Raw genomic sequence first — 11558 nt, forward strand, 5'->3', positions numbered from 1 at the left:
CTTGACCCTGCCTTGCTCCCTCTCAGGCTACGAGGTCACGGGCGTGTTTATGAGAAACTGGGACTCGCTGGACGAGCGCGGCGCGTGCTCCGCGGACAGAGACTGCGAGGACGCGGCCCGCGTGTGCCGCCTGCTGGACATCCCCTTCCGCCAGGTGTCCTTCGTCAAAGAGTACTGGCACGACGTGTTCACGTAAGCCGGGCGGGTGGTGGGGCCCCCGGGGTCGGGGCACGCCAGCCTCAGCCCCCCTCAACCATCCCCCGGACCCCCGCAGCGGCCCCCCACTGGCAGCTTGGACAGGGAGGGACCCGTTGTTACAGGCGAGGAAACTGAGTCCCAGAGACGTTCCGTCCCCTGTTGAGCGTCGCACAGGGCGCAAGGCAGCGCAAAGCCGGCATTCCGCCCAGAGACCTCGGCAGGGCCGCCTCTTCCAGGAAGCCCATCCGCACCGCATCTCCCTCCCGTTCTCCCGGGTCAGCGGTCCCATCGTCCCTTGGCTCGTGGCCCCGAGGCCCCGGGGGAGACGGGGCATCTGCACCTGGTTCCCTTCGACCTTGCATTGGGCACCTGGCCGGGTCGGGGCCTCACGCATAGCGGAGCTCGGGCGAGGTGTCAGATGCGGTATCGTCGGGCCACCCGTGGGTGTGTGAATGTGCATGCATGCGCTGTGCGTTCGCGTGCAGGTATGAGCGTGCATGAGGTGTGCACACGGGTGCGCGTGGATTGTGCGGGTGCATGTGTGTGTAGGGAAGTGTGTGCACACTGTGTGTGTGCTCGTGTGAGTGTGCACGTGTGCGTGTGAGCATATTGTGTGAATGTGCGTGTGCGTGTGTGCTGGGTGGCGAATGTGCGGGAGGCCCAGTGCGCTAAGGAGAGGCCCCGGGGCTGGGGCTGGGAGCAGGGAGCGGACAGCCCACGCGCCCTTCCCGCGGTCCGAGGGAGTGGGGCCGTTAGTATCTCCATGCGTGGGGACTGCGCTTCCGGGCAGCTCTTTCCACCTCAGCTGCCTCAGTTTCCTCCTCTGTCAAATGGGGATCCCCGCAGCGCCGGCTCCCCGGGGGTGGGGAAGGTCCAAGGGGATAGCGCTTGTCAGGCGCCTGGCACAGAGCTGGCGCTCTGTCGGTGCTGGAGGGTTGGGAGGGAGGGAGGCTACAGGCGGTCACCCAGGGCCAGGAAAGGATGGGGCTGGTGTGGAGACACGGACCCCCCAGTGGTGAGCTCTGCGGCCCTGCCCTTCACCCCCTGGCGCTGCAGCGGCCAGCTGGCGGCTGGGGGCTCAGCTCCCTGAGGGAGGGCGTCAGAAGCACCTACTGTGTGCCTCCTCCTCCACGCAGGCCTGCAGGGGCGGACCAGGTGGGCCCACAGCTCATGAGGAGACGCCCCAGGGGCCCTGCTGCTGGGGACCTCCGGCCAGCCTGGGCTTGGGGGGGCGGGGCAGAAACAGTGACCACGCCCATTCCTTCCCCGGCCCCGCCTCCGAATGACCCGAGCTCTCTGTCTTGACCGGCTGCAGGGACTTCCTGAACGAGTATGAGAAAGGGCGGACCCCGAACCCCGACATTCTGTGCAACAAACACGTCAAGTTCAAGGCTTTCTTCCGCTATGCCGTGGACCACCTGGGTCAGTCTGGGGGGCCGTGTGTGCCCGAGGGCGCGGGCGGGCACACGTGTGTGCGAGCGTGAGCACGTGCCTGTGGACACTGTGTTTGTATGCACACACGTGTACAGATTTAAACACTCACCCTTCGTGGTTGGTCGGTTCTGTTCTAGGCCCCAGAACTGAGGTGAGGTGGGCAGGGGCAGACCCAGGGCCGAAGGAGCAGCTAGAGCCAGTGATGCCCCCCCACCCCGGGAGGTCCTCAGGCCCGGCCGGCCCCATGGGGGGGTTCTTTCCTGAGTTTGACGCCAGACAGAGGCGGGAGGAAAGGGAGGCGCACAGAGGCAGGCCGCTCAGGGTCCTGGGTGCCTGCCACCTGGCGTGTCTGTGTGACCACGGCAGGAGCCGACGCGATGGCCACGGGACACTACGCCAGGACGTCCCTGGAGGACGAGGAAGTCTTTGAGCAGAAGTACATCCCCAGGCCGCAGGGGCTCTTCAGGAACCGCTTCGAAGTGAGAAACGGTGAGTGAGGCCTGGGGCCCTGGCGAGGGATTGAGGCCAGAGGGGCCAGGGGCAAGAAAGACCAGGGAGTCCAAGGGCCGTGGGGCCTGGCGCTGCCTCCAGAGGTCACGTGGGGCTCTTCCAGTCTGAGCTGGTCTAGAGCAGCCCCCCAGGGCTCCCCTAACCCCCCCCAGCTACCTGTGATTATTGGGAGGCAACTTTTAGTTCAGTACCGAGAAGGCCCTTTCCCCCAGGAACCCCTGCATTTGGGTGGGAGGTAGGGTCAGCTGTGGGAGGGCCACATGGGATGAGTCACTCTCACTAACTCCGGTGCGTGCACTGTGCACGTCTGCATGTGTGTACATATCTGTTCACATTGCCTTGTATGCATGTGTGTTGAGGGGGCCAAGACCAGGCGCACTGGGCATGGACACTTGGGGAGGGGGTGGGTGCCCGGCCCCCTTTGTGGATTCTGTTCAGCCTGACTCTTTGGAGAAATCCTGCCTTCTCGAAGTCCGTTGGGAATCTGGGGTGCGGGGCAGATGCCGAGTAGGCGGGAAGCTGGCCCTCAGCCTCGTCCGGACGGCTCGGGCCCCTCTTTGTCGGGCTGAGGCTGGCCGCTGTCCGGGCACGTCTCGGGCCTCTCCTGGCGTTGGCTCAGAGCCTTCACGGGCCCCCACGTGACTGCCACAGCTGGGAATGATGGACGTGGGTCCCCCCGGCTCCCCTGGGGGCCCTTCACGGGGTCCTGCTTCCGGCTTGGTGTCTGAGGCCCCAGGCCTGGTCACTGGCCACCAGGAGAGTTTTGGTAGCCCAGCCTCAGAGGGCCATCCCACCTGGCCAGGGCTACGAGTGGATTTTGCGGGGGCGTCATTTCCATCCATCTCATCCGGCCCACGGCAGCCCTTCGGCCAAGGCCATGCCGCCCTCGGGGGCTCCAGCCACCATCCACTGCTCCCCACATGGAGACTTGGGGCCTCCGGCTTTGGGAAGGATTGTGGGCATCTGTGGAGACCCTCCCCATGGGTCACGGACCCCCACCCCGCCATCGTCCCCAAATCCTGCTGTGCCTGGGACAGCCTGAGTGCCGGCCTTCCATCCTGTCCAAAGAATAGGCAGGAGAGGTTTCCTTTACAATAACGACACTGGGCCGGGGCGGCGCCTGAGGCGGGGGACCCTCTCCTCGCTCCCAGGGGGCCCGCCCTCATAGGCCGATATAGCTGGCAGCCGTGACCAACCCTGCCCCTTCTGTGTCCCTCGCAGCCGTCAGGCTCCTCCAGGCAGCAGACACCGTCAAAGACCAGACCTTCTTCCTCAGCCAGGTCCCCCAGGAGGCCCTGCGCAGAACCATCTTCCCTCTGGGGGGGCTCACCAAGGGCTTTGTGAAAAAAATCGCTGCCCAGAACGGCCTTCAGCACGTGCTGCAGAGGAAAGAGGTCAGTCCCTGGCCTCGGTTTCCCCTTCACCAATGACCACCCTGAGCTTGGGGGAGCCGCAGGCCAGGGAAGCTGGTCAGGGGAGAGATCGGCCCTTCCTGGGACGGGGCAGGGGGAGGCCTGGGAGGAGTGGAGCAGGTCCCCTCCCCAGCTGTCCTCGTCCCCCCGCCTGCGCAAGGCGCAGCCCCAAGAGCTGCCTGGCACCCTGAAAGGCCAACCAAGCATTTGTGGAAAGGAAGGCCAGGGCGGCCCACGATCAGAGGAAGAAAGAAAGCTGCTGGTGCGGGACCTGCCCCGGGGGACGTGCTGAGACCCTCGGGACAGAGAGGGGCAGTGAGGCTTAGCCGAGGCCTGTCCAAGTAGAGGGGACCCAGGTGTGGACCTGGAAGCTGCTTCCCTCTGGGCCTCGGGGAATTCCTCTCTGAAATAAGCGGGGGGAGCTTTGAGTAACGGTCACTAAGGGCCCTGGCCCCCGGAGGAGGCCCGTGACTCAGTTACTGTGGAGGCCGGCGGGCTGTGGCGTCTCCCCGGCTGCCAGAGGCGTCTCGTGACCAAGGACATGCATTTGCTTCCCTTTCAGAGCATGGGCATCTGCTTCATCGGGAAACGACACCTGGAAAGTTTCCTGCTGCAGGTGAGGCACCTTTGGCAGGGCCCACCCGCCAAGGTTGTGGGGTCGCGGAGGGCTTCCCGCGCGTAAAGACTCCATCTGTCTTACAGTATTTACGGCCTCGTCCGGGGAACTTTGTTTCAGTAGAAGATCACAAGGTTTTGGGAACGCACCAAGGTAAGAGTCGTCGTTCTGATTAATCTGGGCGAGCGAAGGCCCGTGATCCCCATCCGTGAGGACTGGAGCCTGTGCTTACAGCACGCGCTTCTCCCCAGGCTGCTTCCTGTTCACCCTCGGCCAAGGCGCTAAGATCGGGGGCCTGAGAGATCCCTGGTATGTGGTGGAGAAGGACCTGAACAGCGGGGACGTGTTTGTGGTGAGTGTGCGTGGGCCGCACACGTGTGTGCACGCGTGACGTGTGTGCGAGGGCCGTGGGGCCCGCTCCGGGGAGTTTGTCGTCACTGCCGCCAGCGCTTCACCGAGCCGGCCTTTGGGTGAAACACCCAAACAACGATCACAGAGTCGTTTTGTGGGCAGAATGTGTGTGGGGAGGGGGGAGGCCCAGGGCGGGCTTCCTCCTGCCCCATAAATGGGGTTCCTGGATCGTCCCATGAGCCCTTTGGGGCTGTTCTGGGAATGGCCTGGGGAGGCACGAGGAGGCTACACATCTGGCCGCTGGGCAGGGCAGGGGCCGGGCATTGCACACGTAGGACGGGCCCCCCAAGGGGAGGCCCAGAGGGTGAAGGTTCCTACCTGAGGCCGCCTGAGCTTCACGCCCCCGGGCCCTTCCCTCTACTCTCAGGCCGTTGGTCAGTCGGCTGAGACACTGGGGCAGAGCAGGCCCCGGCCTCTTCCCCTGACCCCGGGCACCCCGGCCTCGGCCCCTCCAGAGGGGCTGCTTCTTGGCCCATCCTGGTCTGTGCCCTCCCCAGGCCCCTGGCCCCGACCACCCTGCCCTCTACCGGGACCTGCTGCGCACGGGCCGTGTGCACTGGATCACTGAAGAGCCCCCGGCCCGGCTGGTCCACGACAAGATGATGGAGTGTCGCGTCCGCTGGCGGCACCAGATGGCGCTAGGTAAGGCTCGGCACGAGCGTCCCCTTCGTCCCAGGGAGACAGGAGCAGCAGGCCCGGGTCCCCTCTTCCTCAGCCTCGCTGGTCACTCAGCCCATCCGGCTGACCCCGGGCACTGCCCTGCAGGGCCCTCTGGCCTCCCTGACGGTTCGCAGGCCGGGGGCCCAGGCGGCTCTGACTCCCGCTTTTCCACCATAGCGCCCTGCGTGCTGACGCTCAATCAGGATGGCAGTGTGTGGGTGACCGCCGTGAAGCCGATGAAGGCCCTCGCCACGGGCCAGGTCAGTGTCTCCCTTGGCTTTGGCCTCAGCCTCATCTTCCAGGCCTGGTCACCCAGACACGGAGCATCCAAGAGGCAGCATCAAAGTAGCCTCCACCGGCCCCAGGGGGCCCTTCCTGCTCCCGGGAGAAACTCACGCGGGGACCCAGGAGCATTCTGGGGGACGGGCTCCCAAACACCCACAGGGGCTGATGGGAGGGAGAGGGGCAGGCTCTGGGGACTCAGCTGGTCAGCTTGGGCCTCCCTAGAGAATGAGAGTCTGCTCCCAGGAAGGTCCCCGAGGGCCACTCCGAGAGTCAGAGCTGGGAGGGGCCGAGAACAGCGACCGAGAATGTCAGGGTGGGGGTCTGAGAAGTGTCCCAGGATAAGGACTCCTTTTTCAGAAAGCTGAGCCCTCCTCCAAAGCTCAAGCTAATGGAGGGAGGAAGCTGGCAGGCTGGCTGGCTGGGGGCTGCTCGGGCCCAAGGCTCCTCCTCTGCCGGGGGCGGGTCACAGCCACAGCCCTCCCCCGCTCCGGACAGGGGGTATAAAGGGGAAGGGGTGACAGGGGCCCTTTCCACCTCCCGTCCTCGGCCTCCAGCAGGCAGAGACACATGTCATCTTTTGTCACACTGTGGAAGTCTTTGGGAAACGTTGTGATGGAGATCCCGCCTGCTGGTCTGCTGGCCTGAGATAGGTCTCGGGCATCCTTGGGATGTGAGGGATGGCTTTATTGGGTGCGGCCTCTCTGAAGGGATCAGGAGGAGGCCTGGTCCTCGGCCGGTCCAGGACGGGGGGATCAATCCCTAGCTCACAGTCAGGGCATTGGGCAGGCTGAGCCGGGCCCCAGGGCGAGGCAATGCACCGGGGGACAGAATCTAGAGGCCAGCTAGGTGGGCGCAGCAGCCGCTGCTGCATAGGGACAGAACTCGGCCTGTCCCCTGATCTGACTACTGCACTGTGTGCACGAGGGGTCAGAGGGTGGGGAGGCACCCTCCAGCTGCTACGGGACCAGCCCATGTCCCCCAGCAGGAGGGGGACCATCCCCACTGCTCAAGCTAGTGCCCCTGAGGCCTTGAAGGCCCTGCCAGTGAAGTGTAGGCCGTCTGCTGCCCCCGACACTCAGACTGCAGGGCAGGCCCCTGGGGATCGAGAACCTAGCACGTGCTGCTCACTGGATCACGTTTGGTGGTCGCAATCCGCTGCAGCGAAGTCCTTGGAATGCTGTAACCAGCATTTGGCATGCAGGGCCCAGAGACTGCTGGCTGGCAGTCTCTCCTGGGGCTGCCAACTCACAGAACGTTTGCTCTTACAGTTTGCTGTGTTCTACAAGGGTGACGAGTGTCTGGGCAGTGGAAAGATCATGAGGCTGGGGCCTTCGGCCTACACGCTGCAGCTGGGAAGGAGGCAGGCTGCAGTGACCAGTGAGGCCTTGGACGGCAGCCAGGGCCCCACCACGGGCCCCAGTAGCTGAGCCTCTGGCGGGGGTCCAGCAAGGAAGGTCCAGGGTGGACGTCAGGCCTGCCCCCAGGCCCCCGTGTGGTCCTCCTCAGGCCTCCCCAGCGGGGCGCCCCATTATCAGATCCAGGGACAAGACCGGAGAGGGGCCGGGAGGCTCACCCCCTGCGGCAGAGCACGGCCATGGAGATTGCTGCTGTCTGTGCCGGGGCAGCTGGACCCCCACCCGCCTGGCTTTCCTGGTAAATGGAGCTGGGGAAAGGACACGTGGTGGGAGGGACCTCCCTCTGTCGCTGCTGGACTGTGGGGATAAATAAAGGCTGTGCCTGGACGTGGCTGGCTCCTGGCCTTTCCTTTCCCCTTCCTCAGGGCCCGCACGCCTCAGACCACAAGGTACTGACGAGCAGCCCCCGCCTCACGCTGGCCTGCCGTGACTAGGCCCTTGGCCAGAGCCTTCTGAGGCCAGGACTGCGGGAAGGGGCCCAGAGGAGCCCCCCGGAGGGTGGAGAGCAAGCGGCCAGTGGGAGCCCCTGGAGGGCTGGGACTGCGGCAAGGGGCCCAGGGGAGCCCCAGAGGGCCAGGAGCTGGTGGCCAGAGGAGCCCCAGGGGGCCGAGAGCAGGCAGCCAGCAGGAGCCCCTGGTGGCAGGAGAGGCTGGTGTCGAACAGTCCTCACGTAGGGGACCTTGAGTAGTGCTCTCTGTCTCATCCTTGGAGTTCAGGTGTGGCCAACTCCCCCAACCTCATTTGGGGTCTCCTTGGCAGAGATGCTGAGTGGTCTGCAGTTCATTTTACAGATGAAGAAACTGAGGCAACCAGGGAAAAGTGACTTGTCGGGGGAGGCTGGATTTGAACCGGTCTTCCTGACTCCAGGCCCAGCGCTCCAACCACTGAGCCACCCAGCTGCTGCCCCGCTTCAGCCTCTAGAAATAAAAAAGTAAAACAGGACAAGCTGGTTCTGTGTGGCCCCTTGCCCCTCTCAGTTCGGTGGTCCTGGGATCTGCACCTGCGGCGGGTTCCAGACGCTCCCCTGGAGGCGTGGGGGTCACGGTTCATCACTCAGAAGCCTGGTCTGTAGGAACTCCAGCTTGGCTGGAGCCGGGGAGCCCCCAGGCCACGACTTTGGGAAGGTGAGCGAGTAGGGGAAATCCTGAGTCCTGGCAGGACTCCCCAGTGGGGAGGAAGCTGCAGAATGATACTCCCCCCCCCTTCCTCCCAGCCTCTCTTCCTCCCTTCAGTCGGTGCCCCCAGCTCTTAATGCCTTCAGGTCTACACGTGTCCACACGTTCCTTGGTTACAGCTCCCATGGAATGGAGAGACAGGAGCTTCTGGCCATGGGGGTGTGCAGTGGGACTGGGGGAGCCCCCTCAGCCCCTGGAACCAGGTCAGAGCCCAGGAGCCCCCTTTCACCTGGTCATTTGCCCCAGTGGCCTCCGCAGCCCCTGGGGCAGAGGCTGATCCTGGAAATGCTTGAAGACAGCTGTGGGGTATTCCGCCTCTGTCTTCAGGCGGTCCTCTTCACTGGAGGAACATAGCAGCCTTTGGCAGATGCAGTGGGGGTGGACTTCGCTCCCTGGTGAAGTCGAGGTCCGTAGATCTAAGCCCAGACAAGGACACTGAGGCCCAGGTAGCCTGGCCAAGGTGATGATGGGGAGGGGGCCCTAGGCCGCCACCGGGCAGCTCTTCCTCACCCCAGGCCCCGCTTCTCGTGGTCTGAAAACAGCCCCGTTTGTCACAGCGCTGTCCCCGAGGGGCCTGACAGTGACCCAGGGAATCCAGCCTGCGCTTGCCCCTTGACCCCACACCTCACAAATCAGGGGACCCGGCAAACAGGAATGTGGTGGAACATGTTGGTGGAGGGGGGAGCCGCCGCGGGAGCTGCTGAGCCACCGCGGAGGCTGAGAGGGAGGGTCACCAGTGTGACAAGAGTGGAGGGGCCAGTGTGCTGCAGGGGGCATCTCGTGGGCCCCGAGTCCAAGCCGCACCTGGCCTAGAAGCATCCAAGAAATGGTCGTCCCGCCTTCCTGCCTCTGCCAGCCGGTGGGGTTGGCCTGACAGTCATGAAGTCATTCAGCATTCCTCTAGTGCATAGCTTCCGCCATCTTGTGAGGTCCAGCTGGGCATAGCAGAAAGCGCCCTGGCTCGGGCGTCAAAGGCCCAGGGCTCAATTTCACCTCTGATGATCACTAGCGGTATGGCCTTGGGAAAATCCCTTGTCTTCCCCAGGCCTCAGTTTCCCCATCTACAAAATGCCAGGGGTGGCTGGGCCAGCCCCAGGAGCATCCCAAGTCCTTTCTTTTTTGACCTGGAGTGTGATTTCATCGATATAAGTCAGCAACATTTCAGCAGTTAAGGGCCTCAGACTTGTGACTTGTCCGGGATCCGTCAGCAGCGGGACTCCATCCTAGATCTTGCTGCCCTCTGTCCGCTTCTCTTATGGGCATTATTCTCCCCTTTAACAGACAAGGAAATCAAGGCTCGCAAAGCTGAAGGGCTCCGTCCAAGGTCGCTCAGCTGGGAAGGGTTGGGGGTGTTGGGGTCTGGGGCCTGCTCTGTCGGACCAGGAGGCTGCTACTCCCGGGGTCACGACCCTCACCGGCCTGCTCTGCTTTCTCTTTCCTGCTTCCAGTCAGTTCTCAAGGAGCAGCCGGATTCCTCTTCTTGACTCACAGATCTGCCCTCCTCTGCTCAAAACTCAAGTCGCTCCCTGCCTTCCAAAAGCCGCCCTTCCCTGGGCGTTGCCCACCCAGACTTCCCACGTCGTCTCCTCCGTCACTCCTGCCCTCCTCCAGGTGGGGAGAACTCCTCCGGCCTCTGGTCTGCACTCACGCTCCTCCCCAGGTGTCCAGAGCAGGACCACCAGGACATGAAGGGTCTCAAGCCCACGGTGTGTGCGGGTCAGCCGGAGGACCCAGAGGAGGCTCAGTGGGCACTCTAGCCACCCTGGCTGTTTGAAGGGCTGCGGCAAGAGGACGGGGTGGACTGCTCTAGCCCAGGGGCAGAGTCCCCAAAAGTGGAATGGGCTGCCGCAGGAGTTGGTAAACTCCCCATCACCAGAAGTATCCAAGCAAAGACCGGGTGATGTCTACCTGTCCCATGTTGTAGAAAGGATTCTTGACTTTCTGTGATTCTGTTCCCGGAGTGTTCCCTCTGCCCCTTCTGTCTGCTGGGGGCTGCCTTCTTCTTAGGAGCCATCTCCCCTGAGAAACCTTCCCTGATCTCTCCCATCAGCAAAGATCTCTTCTTACCCCCCACCCCCTACACACATGCACACACACACACTCACATACACACACTCACACACCTGTAATTTCACATCTCTTCAACACATTTCTGTAATACTTTGAGAAGAATCTGGAATCATGCCAGCGTGGGTCTCAATCCTCTACCCTTCTCCTCTTGGGCACTCCACAGTCCTCCAGAGAGTGTCCACACAGGGTCCTGGAGGCCTCTCTGGGATTCCGTCGTGATGCCCCTGGGCCACCCCTCCGCAATCCTTCCCTATTTACACCCCCCACCCCGGGCAGCTGTCCCTTCATTGCCTTTGGATTGATCACCTTCAGCTGTGACTCTTGTGTTCTGTGTCTTTTCTTCCCACGGTATCACGGGCAGAATATTGATGTTAAAATGATAGGTTCTTCTGGCAGACCCCAGAGGAACTTTGAAATCATGGCGCCATTTCTCAGACGTCGGCTAGCTCCATCCTATTTCCAATTCTTATTAGCTGCGGACAAACGCTGGGCAGTCTGTTAGATTTGGGCCTTTGTTTCCTCATCTGTAAATGGAGGAGATTGGACTAGATCTTCCCTTAAGCTCTCCTCTGGCTCTAAATTTAGGATACCATGATTTTTCTCCTCTGCAGTTCTGGGCCAAGCTAATTTTTCGTTTGCATGCTGGTCCAAGACATGCTGGGCTGTCAAAATGTGCAACATGCATATTTCATCCACTTGGATTTTTCAGTGTGAATGGTTAAGCCAGATTTTTGAATGACTATGGTTTTGGCAGGGAAAATTATATGTGTTGTGGTGCTCCATGTCATTAGAACAGTGCCCTATGCCTATAAAGAATCCATTTGGAACTTACGAACTGTATGACCCTCAGCAAGTCACTTAACCCTGATTGCCTCACCAAAAAGAAAAAAAAAAAGACCATTTGGAGGAAATGCTCCTCTTTACGCTGTATAGACATTTTCCATGACAACGAGAAACACCAATGCTTATGGTGAGCCGATATCTCTCTGTTTCATGCCTCACTTGATATGGCTTCACATATCTCCCATGTCTGTACTGGTCATAGAATTTTCTATGATCTTAACATTCGTGTCTTAGTATGTATCATATATAACATAAATATAGCAGACTATATTTGAGGAAAACCTTGAAAGCATCATTTTGTTCTGCTGAGTCAAAAGCTTTGTGAAAGTCAACAAAAAGCACCAAAAAATCTTATATTCTCTGTACCTCTTAGATAGTGGAAATACGGAAATACAGCTGGCTGTAGAGAAGCACTCTCAGAGGCCTGCCTATTCCCGTCTTACACCTTCATCAAGGAGAACTTTACTGTGTACATAGACCGTTCTCATAAAGATTTCATAGAGGTGAAAAGGTGGTTCTGCTCTGAGAC

At 61.4% G+C, this 11558-nt stretch overlaps 1 protein-coding gene and 1 long non-coding RNA gene across 5 annotated transcripts in view; both read left to right on the forward strand.

Annotated features, from left to right (window-relative positions):
• Positions 1-7268, forward strand: part of TRMU (tRNA 5-methylaminomethyl-2-thiouridylate methyltransferase) — a 7670-nt gene extending 402 nt beyond the window's left edge. Inside the window, exons 2-11 of one of the 4 annotated variants that reach the window (XM_027854218.1) lie at positions 27-192; positions 1514-1620; positions 1999-2121; positions 3364-3536; positions 4117-4170; positions 4257-4323; positions 4422-4522; positions 5079-5223; positions 5419-5501; positions 6795-7268. In XM_027854218.1, coding sequence (XP_027710019.1) covers positions 27-192; positions 1514-1620; positions 1999-2121; positions 3364-3536; positions 4117-4170; positions 4257-4323; positions 4422-4522; positions 5079-5223; positions 5419-5501; positions 6795-6953 — 1178 coding nt within the window. In that variant the 3' untranslated portion in view covers positions 6954-7268. The other 3 variants (XM_027854220.1, XM_027854219.1, XM_027854221.1) reach the window with 3 other exon arrangements.
• Positions 7269-7816: 548 nt separating this feature from the next.
• On the forward strand, positions 7817-10504 carry LOC114037453. The gene is made up of 2 exons (XR_003568446.1): positions 7817-8065; positions 9565-10504. It is a non-coding gene; the product is annotated as an uncharacterized LOC114037453 (long non-coding RNA).
• Positions 10505-11558: the final 1054 nt, after the last annotated feature.

Source organism: Vombatus ursinus, unplaced genomic scaffold (genome assembly GCF_900497805.2).
Source record: "Vombatus ursinus unplaced genomic scaffold, bare-nosed wombat genome assembly UNPS02010394.1, whole genome shotgun sequence".
Taxonomy (NCBI): domain Eukaryota; kingdom Metazoa; phylum Chordata; class Mammalia; order Diprotodontia; family Vombatidae; genus Vombatus; species Vombatus ursinus.